Genomic DNA, 12,128 nt, shown 5'->3' on the forward strand with positions numbered 1-12,128 from the left:
AACTTAGAAAATAAAAGCTTTCCGTATAAGAATGCTAAAGGAAATTGACATAATATCACCTCAAATGTGAAACTCCCTGAATCTCACCAGTACCTGTGTTTAAACAAAGATCTTGCTTTTCAGTATTTGTGACGCAAGATCTCACATGGGTTCAATCCTTCATTTACAGTGGTTCTGTTTCTTATTTAAAACAATAAGTTTTCCTTAGATCCACTACTTTACTGAATCACATGATGGGGAAAGATATGGAGATTCTTAAACAAAAGGCGAAGGGGATGTGGCCAATTTTTACCATTTGGGATATTAACAACTTTAACATGGCTCAGCAACTATCTTAAGTGTTATATCAACTATTATGACACAAGCTAAAGGTGTTGAAATATAAGGATGTGTGTTTTCTGAGAGGAAATGGGTGACAATTTGAAGGGCTGGGGTTTTTTTAACATGAAGAATAAATACATAAGAATTCAGAACAGATTCTCAACCAACACTAATGTGCAATAAGGTTTATGCAAGTTAAGAAAGGTTTTAAACTTCTAAAAAATTTTCAAGGAAACTACTATTTCCTGTTATTTCTGGAAAATCTGTAAATGCTAGTGTTTTAAAAGGGAAACATTTATGGAGAGATATTAAGTATGTTTTACACGCTACACATATAGGATTCTTGTTTGTTCATTTCCCCTTAGAAATTTGTAATTCTGCTTTAAATAAGTGACATTTACTCTCAGTTAAGCTTTTTGTCTTTTCATTCCCCCAAATAAGCATCCTCATGGGAAGTACAGGGCTTCTAGGATTTTTCTACACCTAGATAATTAAATTTTGGTAAAGATTTTCCTTTCTTGAATAAGATCCATAACCTACACTGTCTGAATTGACTGTTTTGGCAAAAAAATCTCTATACCGCTTGTTTTATAGTAAAGTATTGGCATCTTTAAAATAAAGATAATTTGCTTACATATGTACAACTATCAGTTATAATACCCACATTACTTTCAGTACAGGTATTGCGCTTTGTTACAGAAATATGAATAATCAACTTGGTGGCTATTATTCAATCGAAGGATGCATGAGAAGAACTTTTAATGTGGCCCAATAAATGAATTTAGGGCTATCACTTGGTAGAAGAAAAATCAACAAATATATAAATATTTCTATGCCCACCAAAATCTCTTTCATAGCTCTTCTAAGCACCATGGTTAATTGCTATGAGCAAGTTAACACTGAAGATTTTAAAGATCCAAATAGTGCAAAGGCAGCCAGTCTACCAACTGGTAATTTATCATGAAAGTCAACAATTACTTTTGTTTTGTAGAGAGAAAATAGAAATAATAGAAATAAGAAAATTTAGTAGCATAAAGATTCTTTTTTTTTTAGTAGCATAAAGATTCTAATGTGAATGAGCAATAACTAGTTTGTTGTCATCCATGATATTTCCCATATCCATAGGTTTTTCACACACTTACTTGAACAATGGAGTTCCACAAACAACACATTTATATATTCCAGGATCTTTGTGATGTGTATATTCTCCTTCAAAGGCACTGATAAAAAATAAACAGAGCATTAAAAAAATTAAACAAAGTTAGTATTATTTCTTATAGAATGTATTTACTTAAAATATATTTCTCTAATAAATCTTTCAAGGCCTTTTTGTCCTAAAATGAGAACAGACCAAACATATGGAAATCTGAACATTACTAATATATTTCAAACCTATATAATAAAATGTGCATATAACTACTCTAAACTAGAGCAGGTTAAAAAAAAATGAAGCCATCTAGCTATGTAATGCTTAGAACAAAATTTTTGTTATTAAAAAAAAACCTTATAATTCAGATTCACAGGGTGAAAAAATTACTACATAAGATTTCTGCCTACTCTACAGTGTCCAAGAGTGTATACCCAAAAATGCAGAAGGGTCCAAGACTTCAAGTGGAAGGAGTCTTATTTTTTGGTTCGAAAAGGAATATTGCAGCTTTAAGGGAATATTTTTCTAAGTTAACAATCTTAAAGGCTAGGAGGTCATTCAAGCTAATACAAATCAGCTGTGCTAGCCCAACAAAAAGTCTATGTGCTCTGCAGCTTGTTTTTATTATCCTTTCACCCTCTTTATGAGGTCCAATTTTTTTATAAACAGAATTTTTAAGAATGACCTAATCTCTAGTTGTTTGTGTGCATTAAATCATTTTGCTAGTCATGTACACAGCGGGACGGGCAGAGGTCCTCCTGGGCTGAGGCTGAAGCCCACCACTGGCTCACTGTGTGGTGAGAGTAGACTCTGTCAGAGCTTCGACGTTGGGTAAATTCGGTAAACAGTATATACTATGACAGGAAGAGAATGTTGACTATTAACAAGGCCCCCGTGTGTGGCAGAGGGCTCTTTCAGTTCATGAATGAAAACAAGAAGTTACATCATTAATAAATTTGGATCAGAGGTAAGTCACAGCCCTATGCCAGCCTCCATGGTATATATTAAACAACAAAATGGTTGGACCTTGGCAGGTTACCTTTGTGCTGGAATCAGCTGAGAGAGACTTTATTCACTAAAAACGTCTTGGAAGCGAACAAACTCTTTTTTCAGGACTCAGGGCGAACTTCCAAGGACCAGAGCCATGTGAGGGCAGTTATTGAAAATTTTTGACATTCCAACCACAAATGAGCCAATAAATAGTTTCTCCACATGTGCTTCAAAAAGAAATTGGAGTGGGGTAGAAAGGAACTAAATTATGCTACCTTCTTTTTGCAGCCAAAACGTCTATACTTACAATGGCCACCTTCAAAATTTCAGCATCCTGGCACAGTGCCATGTCCCTCATGGTTTTGCTTACTGTGATGTCTTCCCAAAAAATGTACCTAAATCGCTATTACTTCCACACATTTTGTAGTAAACTAAAAACAGGCCCTTAATAAAAGCCTTGTGACTTTACATAAGATAGGGTGTTCATTAAATGGGGGAAAGAATAAATAAAACTTAGTCTTAACCTAAACAATACCATTTTCAACCTTTTCAAGGATACTAATTTGTAGATTTTTAGCAAATAAGTGTAGAATTCTTTAAATTAAATGGCAAGGAAAATGATTCAGAGCCATGGAGGTGGGGGGTGCGGTGGGGGGAGGTGAAGAAAACTAGTTCTTAATGACTTTTTCTTACAGCTCATCTTACCTTTCGGTCCCTTTCTCCTGAGTGACATGGTACTGCAGGGGTGTTAGCCGCTTCCTCAGTTCCTGCTGGGAAAAGACCACCTTACAGTTCTTTTTATCCCTACATGACCCTGGAAAGAGAGAGGATATGGGAGAAGGAGTCTTTTTAGTTCGAATCCTAAATACTTGCTTTGGCTGGGCGCCACCGCCCAGCTTCTGCAGTCACTTGTCAACCACTAGACTGGTCCCTAACGCACCAGACAAAATTATCTGAACTGCAGCTGACTATTTCTCTCAGGTGGAAGAGAATCTTTCTCAAGATTCAGAGGCTCCCACTGGAGCATTCACAAAGTGCCCTAACCAAAGATGCCAACATGGGATGGTAACAACTCACTGAATGTTCCCAAAGGTGGTAGCATATCCTTTGTCTCCTAATACCAGGAAATCCTTTTTTTTTTTTTTTCAAAGAAATTCCAAAAGCATCACCCTGCTTATGAGCATTTACACTGTATATATATATATAAGATGATGGGCATATTATATTGAAGAGTAACTCCCCACTCAACAATTCTGCAACTTAGCGGGATAGCTTGAAACCATCATTCAATTTCCATTTTAGGCCATTTAAATGGCATCCTATTTTTTTTTTAAAAACCCTAAAGATGCATTTTTCCATAACTTAGGAATTTGTTGTTCTCTGTGATTCTGTCAGACATCTCACTAGGTTCTGTAGAGTCCTTAAAAACAAGTGTCTTTAAAGACTGTATCTTACAATATTAGAGAGGCAGCAAGAAAGCTTTAATAGACTCCAGAAGAAGGTTTTAACACTAATGTAGATTCAATAAGTTCCGAAGAAAAGGTGAGAAAAATAGGGAGGGGGGAGACAAAGAGAAGAAGTAAAGTGAATGTGATTTTACTTAGAGACCTACAGTCTTCTTTTTGCAAAGTACATCTAGGAAGACTTCACTGATTAAGTGTATTTGAATGGGGAAATAATTGTAATGTGATTGTAATAACAACGGCAGCTTTTATTTCGGCCTACACAGACTGCAGTAAAATGTTCAGACAACACCTGTTTATAGGTAGTATTTTATTTTACCTACACAAATGATTGAAAAGAAATATAACTCCGCAACAGGGCAACCCTTACTCAATGCAATAAAATTGCCCTTTTTTTTTTAGGCCATCCATCATAGTGGGAAAGAGGCTTGCAGTGGGCCCTATGTGCAAAATCTCTTACCATGTTTTGAACTTTCTAAAAGAAAGCTTGCTTCATTACCTGAATACTGAACTTCCTCTGAAATGAAAAGAACTCTGATTAAAATAGAAATGCTCCCTACATCTTTTACTGGTAAGTCACCTGATGTCATAGTATGTGAGGTCACTGAAATGAAACCAGGAGAAAATTGACTAACCGGTTCCCCTGATTGTGGGATTGAGGAAGCATATCAGCTTCCAGAATCAGGGCCATCAAGACAGAGCGGCCGATCCTCGATGAGAAAATACAGAGGTGGGAAGATAGCTAACCAGAGCCAAACAAAGTCGCACCTTGGCCTAGGCCTGTGGGTTGTCAAACAGCACCTCTCCTGACCTTCCACGGAGCAGGCTGGCCTTGCTCTGGCCTGGGAAGATCAACAGGGACAGCTGGCATATGGCTGATGGCGTGCCAGTCTCTCATCTCGGTGGAACCCATATTACACTAGGCTTTATCCAAACACCTACTACTTACAATCTTTCTGAGGGGCAGATGAGAAATGTTTGTCCTGTCCAAGCCCACCTCTCCAGAGCCTGAACGCGGAACTGCTTTGTTACGTTTCAGTTGACTGTCATAACCGAGTTTCTGTTCCGTTCACTCTAGACTCTCAGAAGTGATCTTTTTGTTTTTATTTCTCTATTAGTTGGAAGGATTGTATCTCTGTTGATTTTGCAAAAAGATTCATTAATTGCAAACTTAACGTGACAAAATCTCTGGGTTAAAAGTATTCTTTCCCATGGCACGGAATTAAAATCTGCACAATTAGAATTAAACGATTCTGCCCAAAATATTTTTGTTAATATATGTTCATTCATACAAAAAGACCAATTGTGTTTCCAAAATTGAGGGAACTAAGCTACCCATCTGTATGTCATTTAGCACAAGAGAAGCAACTGCAGGTTTAAATTACACGGTATTGGGTTGCAATTTCCTAACATTGGATGCTTTTCTGCTTTTTTACCTTGAGTCATTTACTAAGGAGTGTTCATAAAAAGTAGCTTAAAGCACAGATGCTTGCAAATCGTTTAGGCAAAGATGTCTCTCTCTTTTTCATTCTCCCTCTCTCAAAAATCTCTTCTGAAGAAAGAGAATAAAACTGCTGGTCAGTTTTGACGAACCACGTAAAGTATTTGTACAGAGAGAAAAGGTAAAATTGAAAACATCTGATTGAAGTAAATACGACAAACATAAAAGCTTTCCTAGTGAATGAAGGGTATTGAGGACACTTTATTTCATAGATTAGAAATTACTTTTGATCTAAACATTCTTAAAAACAGATTGTTTTTCCACCATGAACCATCTCATTAACTGTGGCACAGAGACCTCGTTTTCATGGCAAGCTTTGAAAGAGGGCTGTGCTCTTTTGTCAGACTCCGTCTTATCTGGGAGGGGGATAAAGATTTCAGTCCAGCTTTCTTTGTTTGTCTTTCAAGAATCACTAAAGCAGTATTCACACAAGTTTTGTAGGAATGTGCCCTATGTCACAGCCTACAAATTATTTGGTTTTGGTGCACTTAAAGGTCATCTTCCAAATTAGCAAAATTTTCCTATATCCTGGCTTTTCAACCTTAAATATAAATATTGTTTCCTAACTGTAAGTGAGGTTTTTTTTTTTTTTTTCTTTAAGAAACACTAGTGCTTATTTGAAGTTGTCGAACTTTATATGTTTTTATTCTTTGGTCATACCATGTTCTTAAAATAATTAGTCTTTCAAAGTGTATCTAATAGCAAAAGGAAGTATATGCAGACTAGAAACAGTTATTGTGATTTTATATTAAGCAACCCAATGAGCAGTTAGTCAGATTTTAATAAATTTCTTGCCACATAGTTTAATAATATACTTCCTGGACAATTGAAAGCTATACTATTACATTAGTTCTTCTAGCATCATAACCCAAAACTGACATATATAAACACAGAAAGGCTTCCCTTTTGTCTCTGATTTCCTTTCTCCCTCTCAGACTCACTTTTCTAAAGTTATATGGTGCCACTGTTAATTTTGAAGAAATCATTTCATTTTGAAATCCTAGAATAATTCATTGGATGGTTTCCCTTCACTATCTTCACTTAGGAACTGTAATTTTCTTATTACACAGGGTAATTTAACATTAGTATTATATGACATCTGCTCAATGACCTCTAAATTGGCTTAGAAGTATGTTAGGGAAAGACTTTTCCCTGTATTTAAATGTTTACTAGAATGCTTCGAAGGCACAAGTGAGTGTGTGTGTGCACACATGCAACACAAAATATGTTTGGGGGAGTGATACTGCCACCTCGGTATCTCACTGTAACACCAGTCCCTACAGAGTAACTTCAGTATAGATAAGCTCCATCTTGAACCCCATCCAAGAGTATTTATTGACTGAAATATGCCTGAAGTCTCTTTTTATATTGGTGCTTGTTCCATTGAGGCTTGCTGCCTCAAAGCCAGTATTATCTTGAAGCTCCAATGGCAAGCTCTTGCTCTAAGTAGAAACAGACTTACAGCAAAAGTTCATGTTCTGGTTCTGCCTGCTTCCCAGTCAATGTGATCTCAGACAAGTCAATCTCTCTGACCATGTGCTGACACCTTCACAGGTCTGCTCTAAGGAGCACAGCAACAATCTAAGTGATCTCAGCAAACACTGTCTGAATAAATGCAGTACCACATTATCATGCTGAAGCCACTAAATTCTGAAGTTAAAAATGTATTTTCAAAGGTAGCCACGTTAACTATTTCAGTGTGCTGCAGTATTTTATTGGTAACCATTTTTCTATAATAATTCCCTTAGGACAGTATTTTTCTCACAAATTATCTTTTTAAATTATTAAAATAAGAATTAAAAGAAAACTAAAATTTGAGTGTTTACTATGTACCAGGCACATTTCTAGGCATTTTTACATAACCATGTTTAATCCTCGCAATAATTCTAGGAGGTAGAAATCATGCCCATTCTACAGATTCAGAAACTGAGGTTCAGAGAGGTTGTAAAATAACTAAGGACAAACAGTAAATAGATATATCAACTCAAACCCAGGGCTATCTGACCCTAAAGCCCATAGTCATTATATAGTCTGTGAGGACAAATTATGCTACTGTTTTCTTCTTTCTTCTTAAATTATGCAATAACTTTTAGCTCAAGAACTATTGCTAACAAGTTAAGATAATAGAGGAGAAGAGTAATAATCACCACAGTACATTCAGAAAAATAAATACATTTGTCTGCTGGCCAATGTCTGTTTTCCTGTGTTCATTCCCTCAGCAGAAGGTCAATGACAAGGTTCAAATGGGATTCTCACAAAGTCTATAAAACGTTGAAAGGCTTTTTAACTTCCTGTTAAGAAGTAAATCAGATCTGTTACCTAAGTCTTAGAACACTTTTAAGTCATAAATCTTACATTTCATTGTGAAAAATCAAAACAAAACAAGACCTAAAGACCCCATAACTTTAGTTTTGGTTCTAGGATCAGAAAAAAATGAAACTATTAAATATTTTCCCAAGATAATAAATAAATAAAAGATGACAAGACCATCTTGTTTTGCTTTGAGTTTAGTGGGTTTAAACAGTAAAAATCATGTTGAAATAGCTTGCTACTATATTTCAAAGTGGTATGCTTGAATTTTCATTACCACTTTGAATTTTCAGTTGGTTATTAGTCCATCACAGTGGAAAGCTGAACACTATCCAGGTATGACAATGTTAGAAATTTCTAAATAAGTGGGCATTTATAAAAGCCAAATCTAGTCCATTTTTAGAATAGCATGTGAAATGTATTCCATGAACCATTTTTTTCATATATGTTTGTTTGTTTTGCATTCCAGTAATTCAATAAAGACTTGGGGAAAAAAAATGGCAAGCATGAGGAAGAAAAGCTTTCATGCCTATAGAAGCATACCCAATTCTGATTTTTCTCAAAGTAGATCTACATAGGAAAAACATTTCCGAGATTAACATGCAATCTAAGATGTCATGACACTTTTGCCTCAATACTGTGGCTTCCATGAAACTAGAGTTGCGGGGCTTACTTACAGGACCATTGATCCCACACTTTTTTCTTACTGTTTTCTAAAGGCAACAAAAGTGTTGAATGCTTACAGAGTGCCAGGTACTGTGCTAAATAAAATATATTCATTCATTCCTCCAGTAATCATTGAGCACCTATTATACGCTGGCATTATTCTAAGTACTTAGGCTATACCAGTGAACAAAATAAAGATTCTGCTTTCATGGAGCTCCTGCAAAAGCAGCAGAGGGCGGGGGGGAAGACAGAAAAAACACAATGAAAATAAGTAAGCAAATTAGATAGCCTCTTAGAAGGTGATAAGCACACAGGAAGGAAAAGGGCAAAACTGAGCAGAGCAAAGAAGATTAGAAATAGAAGAAGTTACGGGATGTAGCCTTAAATATGGTCAAGGTAGGGCTCACTGAGAAGGTGACATTGGACAAAGCCCTGAAGGAAGAGAGAAAGTTGGCTGTACGAATATCCAAGAGGTGCTTTCTAAACACACAGAGGACATGGCCAATACAAGAGATGATTACGCTAATTCATGCTCCAGTGGTAGAGACAGAGACAGGGAACTGCAAGACGCGTGCCAAAACCTGAATGTGAATGAGGCAGAAAGCAACAAATTAAACATGCAAAGAGTAAGTTTTTAAACCAGGAAATTTACAATTACATATCTTCGTACAGACATTGTCTGGCATTACTTTTTAATCCCAAGAGAAATGTTAGGGAATCTCGTTTTAGCAAAGTGTTATCCTTGAAATAGCTCTCCAAGAGCATCTGACTGGCTGAACTTTGAACCCAGAACTAGAGTGCAGTCTCTGCTAACTTGCTCTGTGTAATTAATGTCATCCCTTTCAGACTACAGATTATCATTCCCAACCTGGAGTCATGTGTGAGAGGACACTCAATAGATGTTTTTCAGTGATAAATTTTTGATAGACCCAGAGAGCAAAATCCTTTAGGCAAAGGATGCTTTTACCCTTCTGGAACAATCCTGTCCCTCCTCCCTGCCGAATGCTTGTGCAGGTGATGTCAGGGAATAGTCATAATTAAAGAAAGTTTAAAATTTGTACCTCAACCTGGTTTCCATGTTTAAAAACATTCCTAATTTTTACATTTAGGTTCGGTTTCATTTCATTCATCCTCCAAGTCTTAAATATAACACAAAGAAAATAAAACTTCAGGTCTTAAGAGTCAGAAAGCAAGACCACTCTTTCTTCCAAAAGATTTTTTTTTTTCTATATGTGAGAAAAATCATATCCTTGTCATAGTAATTATCACATTTCATGCCTTCTCATTGTTTTTCTATTCACATAAGACAGTTCTACAGACCGGTTTCAGTTATATTCTGTTGATGCACGCACAGAGTTCTAATTAACATCAATGGACATTAGAAGCATGCCAAAGCAACATACCATTTTAAATGTTTTGAATTAAACAAGACCATATGTTTTAGTGGAGCATAGTTGAATGATAAAATTGGTCTCTGGTTTCCATACTGAAGGTCTGAACAGATAAATTGAGAGAATACTTTTAAGGAAATTTTCCTTCCAGGTCTACATGCTTATTTATTCAGATAAATTCCAAATAAATTCATATTTATTTGGATAAATTCGTCCCTACTCTAACTCCTTTCTTCTGTATACCCTTAGTACTAGTGCATTTACTCTACAAGGTACTATTTACATGAGCTAAAATAGCATTTTTCAACTACTCTCAAATGTCTTCAGTTGTTTCCACTTTATTTTCCCAGATTATAAATTCTTTGACAATACAAACTGTTGAGCCTCATATTAATTCATACATTCTACAACTACTTATTAAACATCTACAATGAATCAAGAACTATGATGAGCTCTGGAAAGTTAAAAACAAATAAGTCAAGGTTCTGATCTTAGGAGAGCACACATTCTAGCAGGAAAGATATAAGAAAAGCCATCAATACAATGTGCAGTCGCATGGTAAAAGTATACACAAAATTTTGTGTATAGAATGTTAACAAAGAAGACATTAATATTCTCAGACTTTGCCCATCTAGATTGACAAGGTCCAATTGTAACTGAGATATGGAAAACTCATATATTGTAGAAACAGCATCTATAGGCTCAGAGGGCTAGAGAAGATTCAAATAGGGCAGAGAACTCCATCTAGACAAGCTGAGATGTAGTGTGATCAAATGTGTTCAATGTCAAGTTGGTAAGTATCCGGTCTGATGAATGGAATCCAAAGGGTCTTTCACATAAGAGATATCAGCTAACTTACCAAAGTAAAAACAGACAGGATAAAGTGTGGATTTAGATTTGGAAGAGGAGAAATTGTGGAACTGAGAAGTAAAGCAGTTTTGGGGTGCCTGGGTGGCTCAGTGGGTTGAGCCTCTGCCATCGGCTCAGGTCATGATCCCAGGGTCCTGGGATCGAGCCCCACATCGGGCTCTCTGCTCACCAAGGGGCCTGCTTCCCCGCCCTGCCCCCGCCTGCTCCCCTCACCCCCGCCTGCCTCTCTGCCTACTTGTGATCTCTCTCTGTCAAATAAATAAATAAAATACTTTTTAAAAAAAAAGAAAGAAAGAAGGCAGTTTTAATATTAAGGGGAATGTGTGCAAGCTTTTTCTCACTGGAAGTCAATGGGAGTACATTTATTTCCCACAACATCCAAAGGCTATTAATATGGTTTAAAATTCTAGCTTTTAATAGTAAGTTCTCATAATTAGGGAGGCATGAGTTTCTTGATAGGAGATGTGGAGATGCTTGCCACTATGTGCATCCTGGTGAAACATTCACCTGAATGACTCTGTAAGATAGAAACCACATTTTGTATTTCTATCTATTACTTGTGTGTCATAAGTAAATTTTTAATTGTTGAAGTCATATGTAGCAATAATTTTATCAACGTTCTTTAAGTATCTAAAAGAACTAGAGTACTTTATCAACTCTTCAGTATGTAATGCAAATACCAAGAGCAATGATTTTTACATTAATGTGGACCATAAAGCCTAAGTTTTGGGAAATATTTAAAACATCTCTTGATGCAAAAAGCATTTTCCTGCTTGCAAAGCATATGAGTAAAAAGAGAATTTTTAAAGGCACCGCCATCATCAAGTGACAATGGTGGAAGAGAAAGTCACTTAACTTCAAGTCTATCTGATTGCATGTGAAATGTCTGACAAAGTTGGAGTTCCCTGTTTTTAATTTTTTTTTTCTAGTATGGGTCTTCACTAGAACATCATGGCCCATACAGGGAAAGAAAAAAAAAATTAAAAACAGACAGGCTCATTTCCATTCTACATTTCACATGCAATCAAAAAGACTTGCAAAAAATAGCTTGCTCTCCCATCCTGCCTCGCCCCTTTGAGAGCACAGACTGAAGGGAAGATGAAGGGTAACTATCCACAAAAAGGAAGGATAGGATCCACCATTCAGGGATGCAGAATTCTATTTAAATGTAACATTAAGAATACTTCATTAGAAAGAAAATAAAATTTATATTGTCTGAGAGCTTAGCTTTGTAAATTTCCAAAATTACATTATCTCCCAAATCAAATTTAAAATCAAAATTAATTCTAAAACAATGAGCAGAAAACAAGTCTGCAATTGTCACTCAATGAATAGCTAAATTTGAGTCCATATGTTCCAGAAAAATCTGAAAGATTCTAGAGTGAAAAAAAGTAAAAATTTTTATATTTTTCTTTATCACTGAGACAACTAAAGAAAAGGCATAGGACTCCTCCTGAATTATTCAGTAC

The 12,128-nt window shown here is 36.0% G+C and overlaps 1 protein-coding gene across 1 annotated transcript in view; it reads right to left on the minus strand.

The window, feature by feature from the left end:
- The window catches only part of LOC111142089 (methionine sulfoxide reductase B3), a 163,576-nt gene that overhangs the window by 112,179 nt on the left and 39,269 nt on the right, over positions 1–12,128 (minus strand). The window contains exons 3-4 of the mRNA XM_022495039.1: positions 3,164–3,272; positions 1,464–1,541 (exon numbers count right to left, since the gene is read on the minus strand). Of these exons, the coding sequence (XP_022350747.1) occupies positions 1,464–1,541; positions 3,164–3,272 (187 nt within the window). The remainder of the gene's footprint in view (positions 1–1,463; positions 1,542–3,163; positions 3,273–12,128) is intronic.

Source organism: Enhydra lutris, unplaced genomic scaffold (assembly GCF_002288905.1).
Source record: "Enhydra lutris kenyoni isolate GAN:26980312 unplaced genomic scaffold, ASM228890v2 scaffoldscaffold7, whole genome shotgun sequence".
Taxonomy (NCBI): domain Eukaryota; kingdom Metazoa; phylum Chordata; class Mammalia; order Carnivora; family Mustelidae; genus Enhydra; species Enhydra lutris.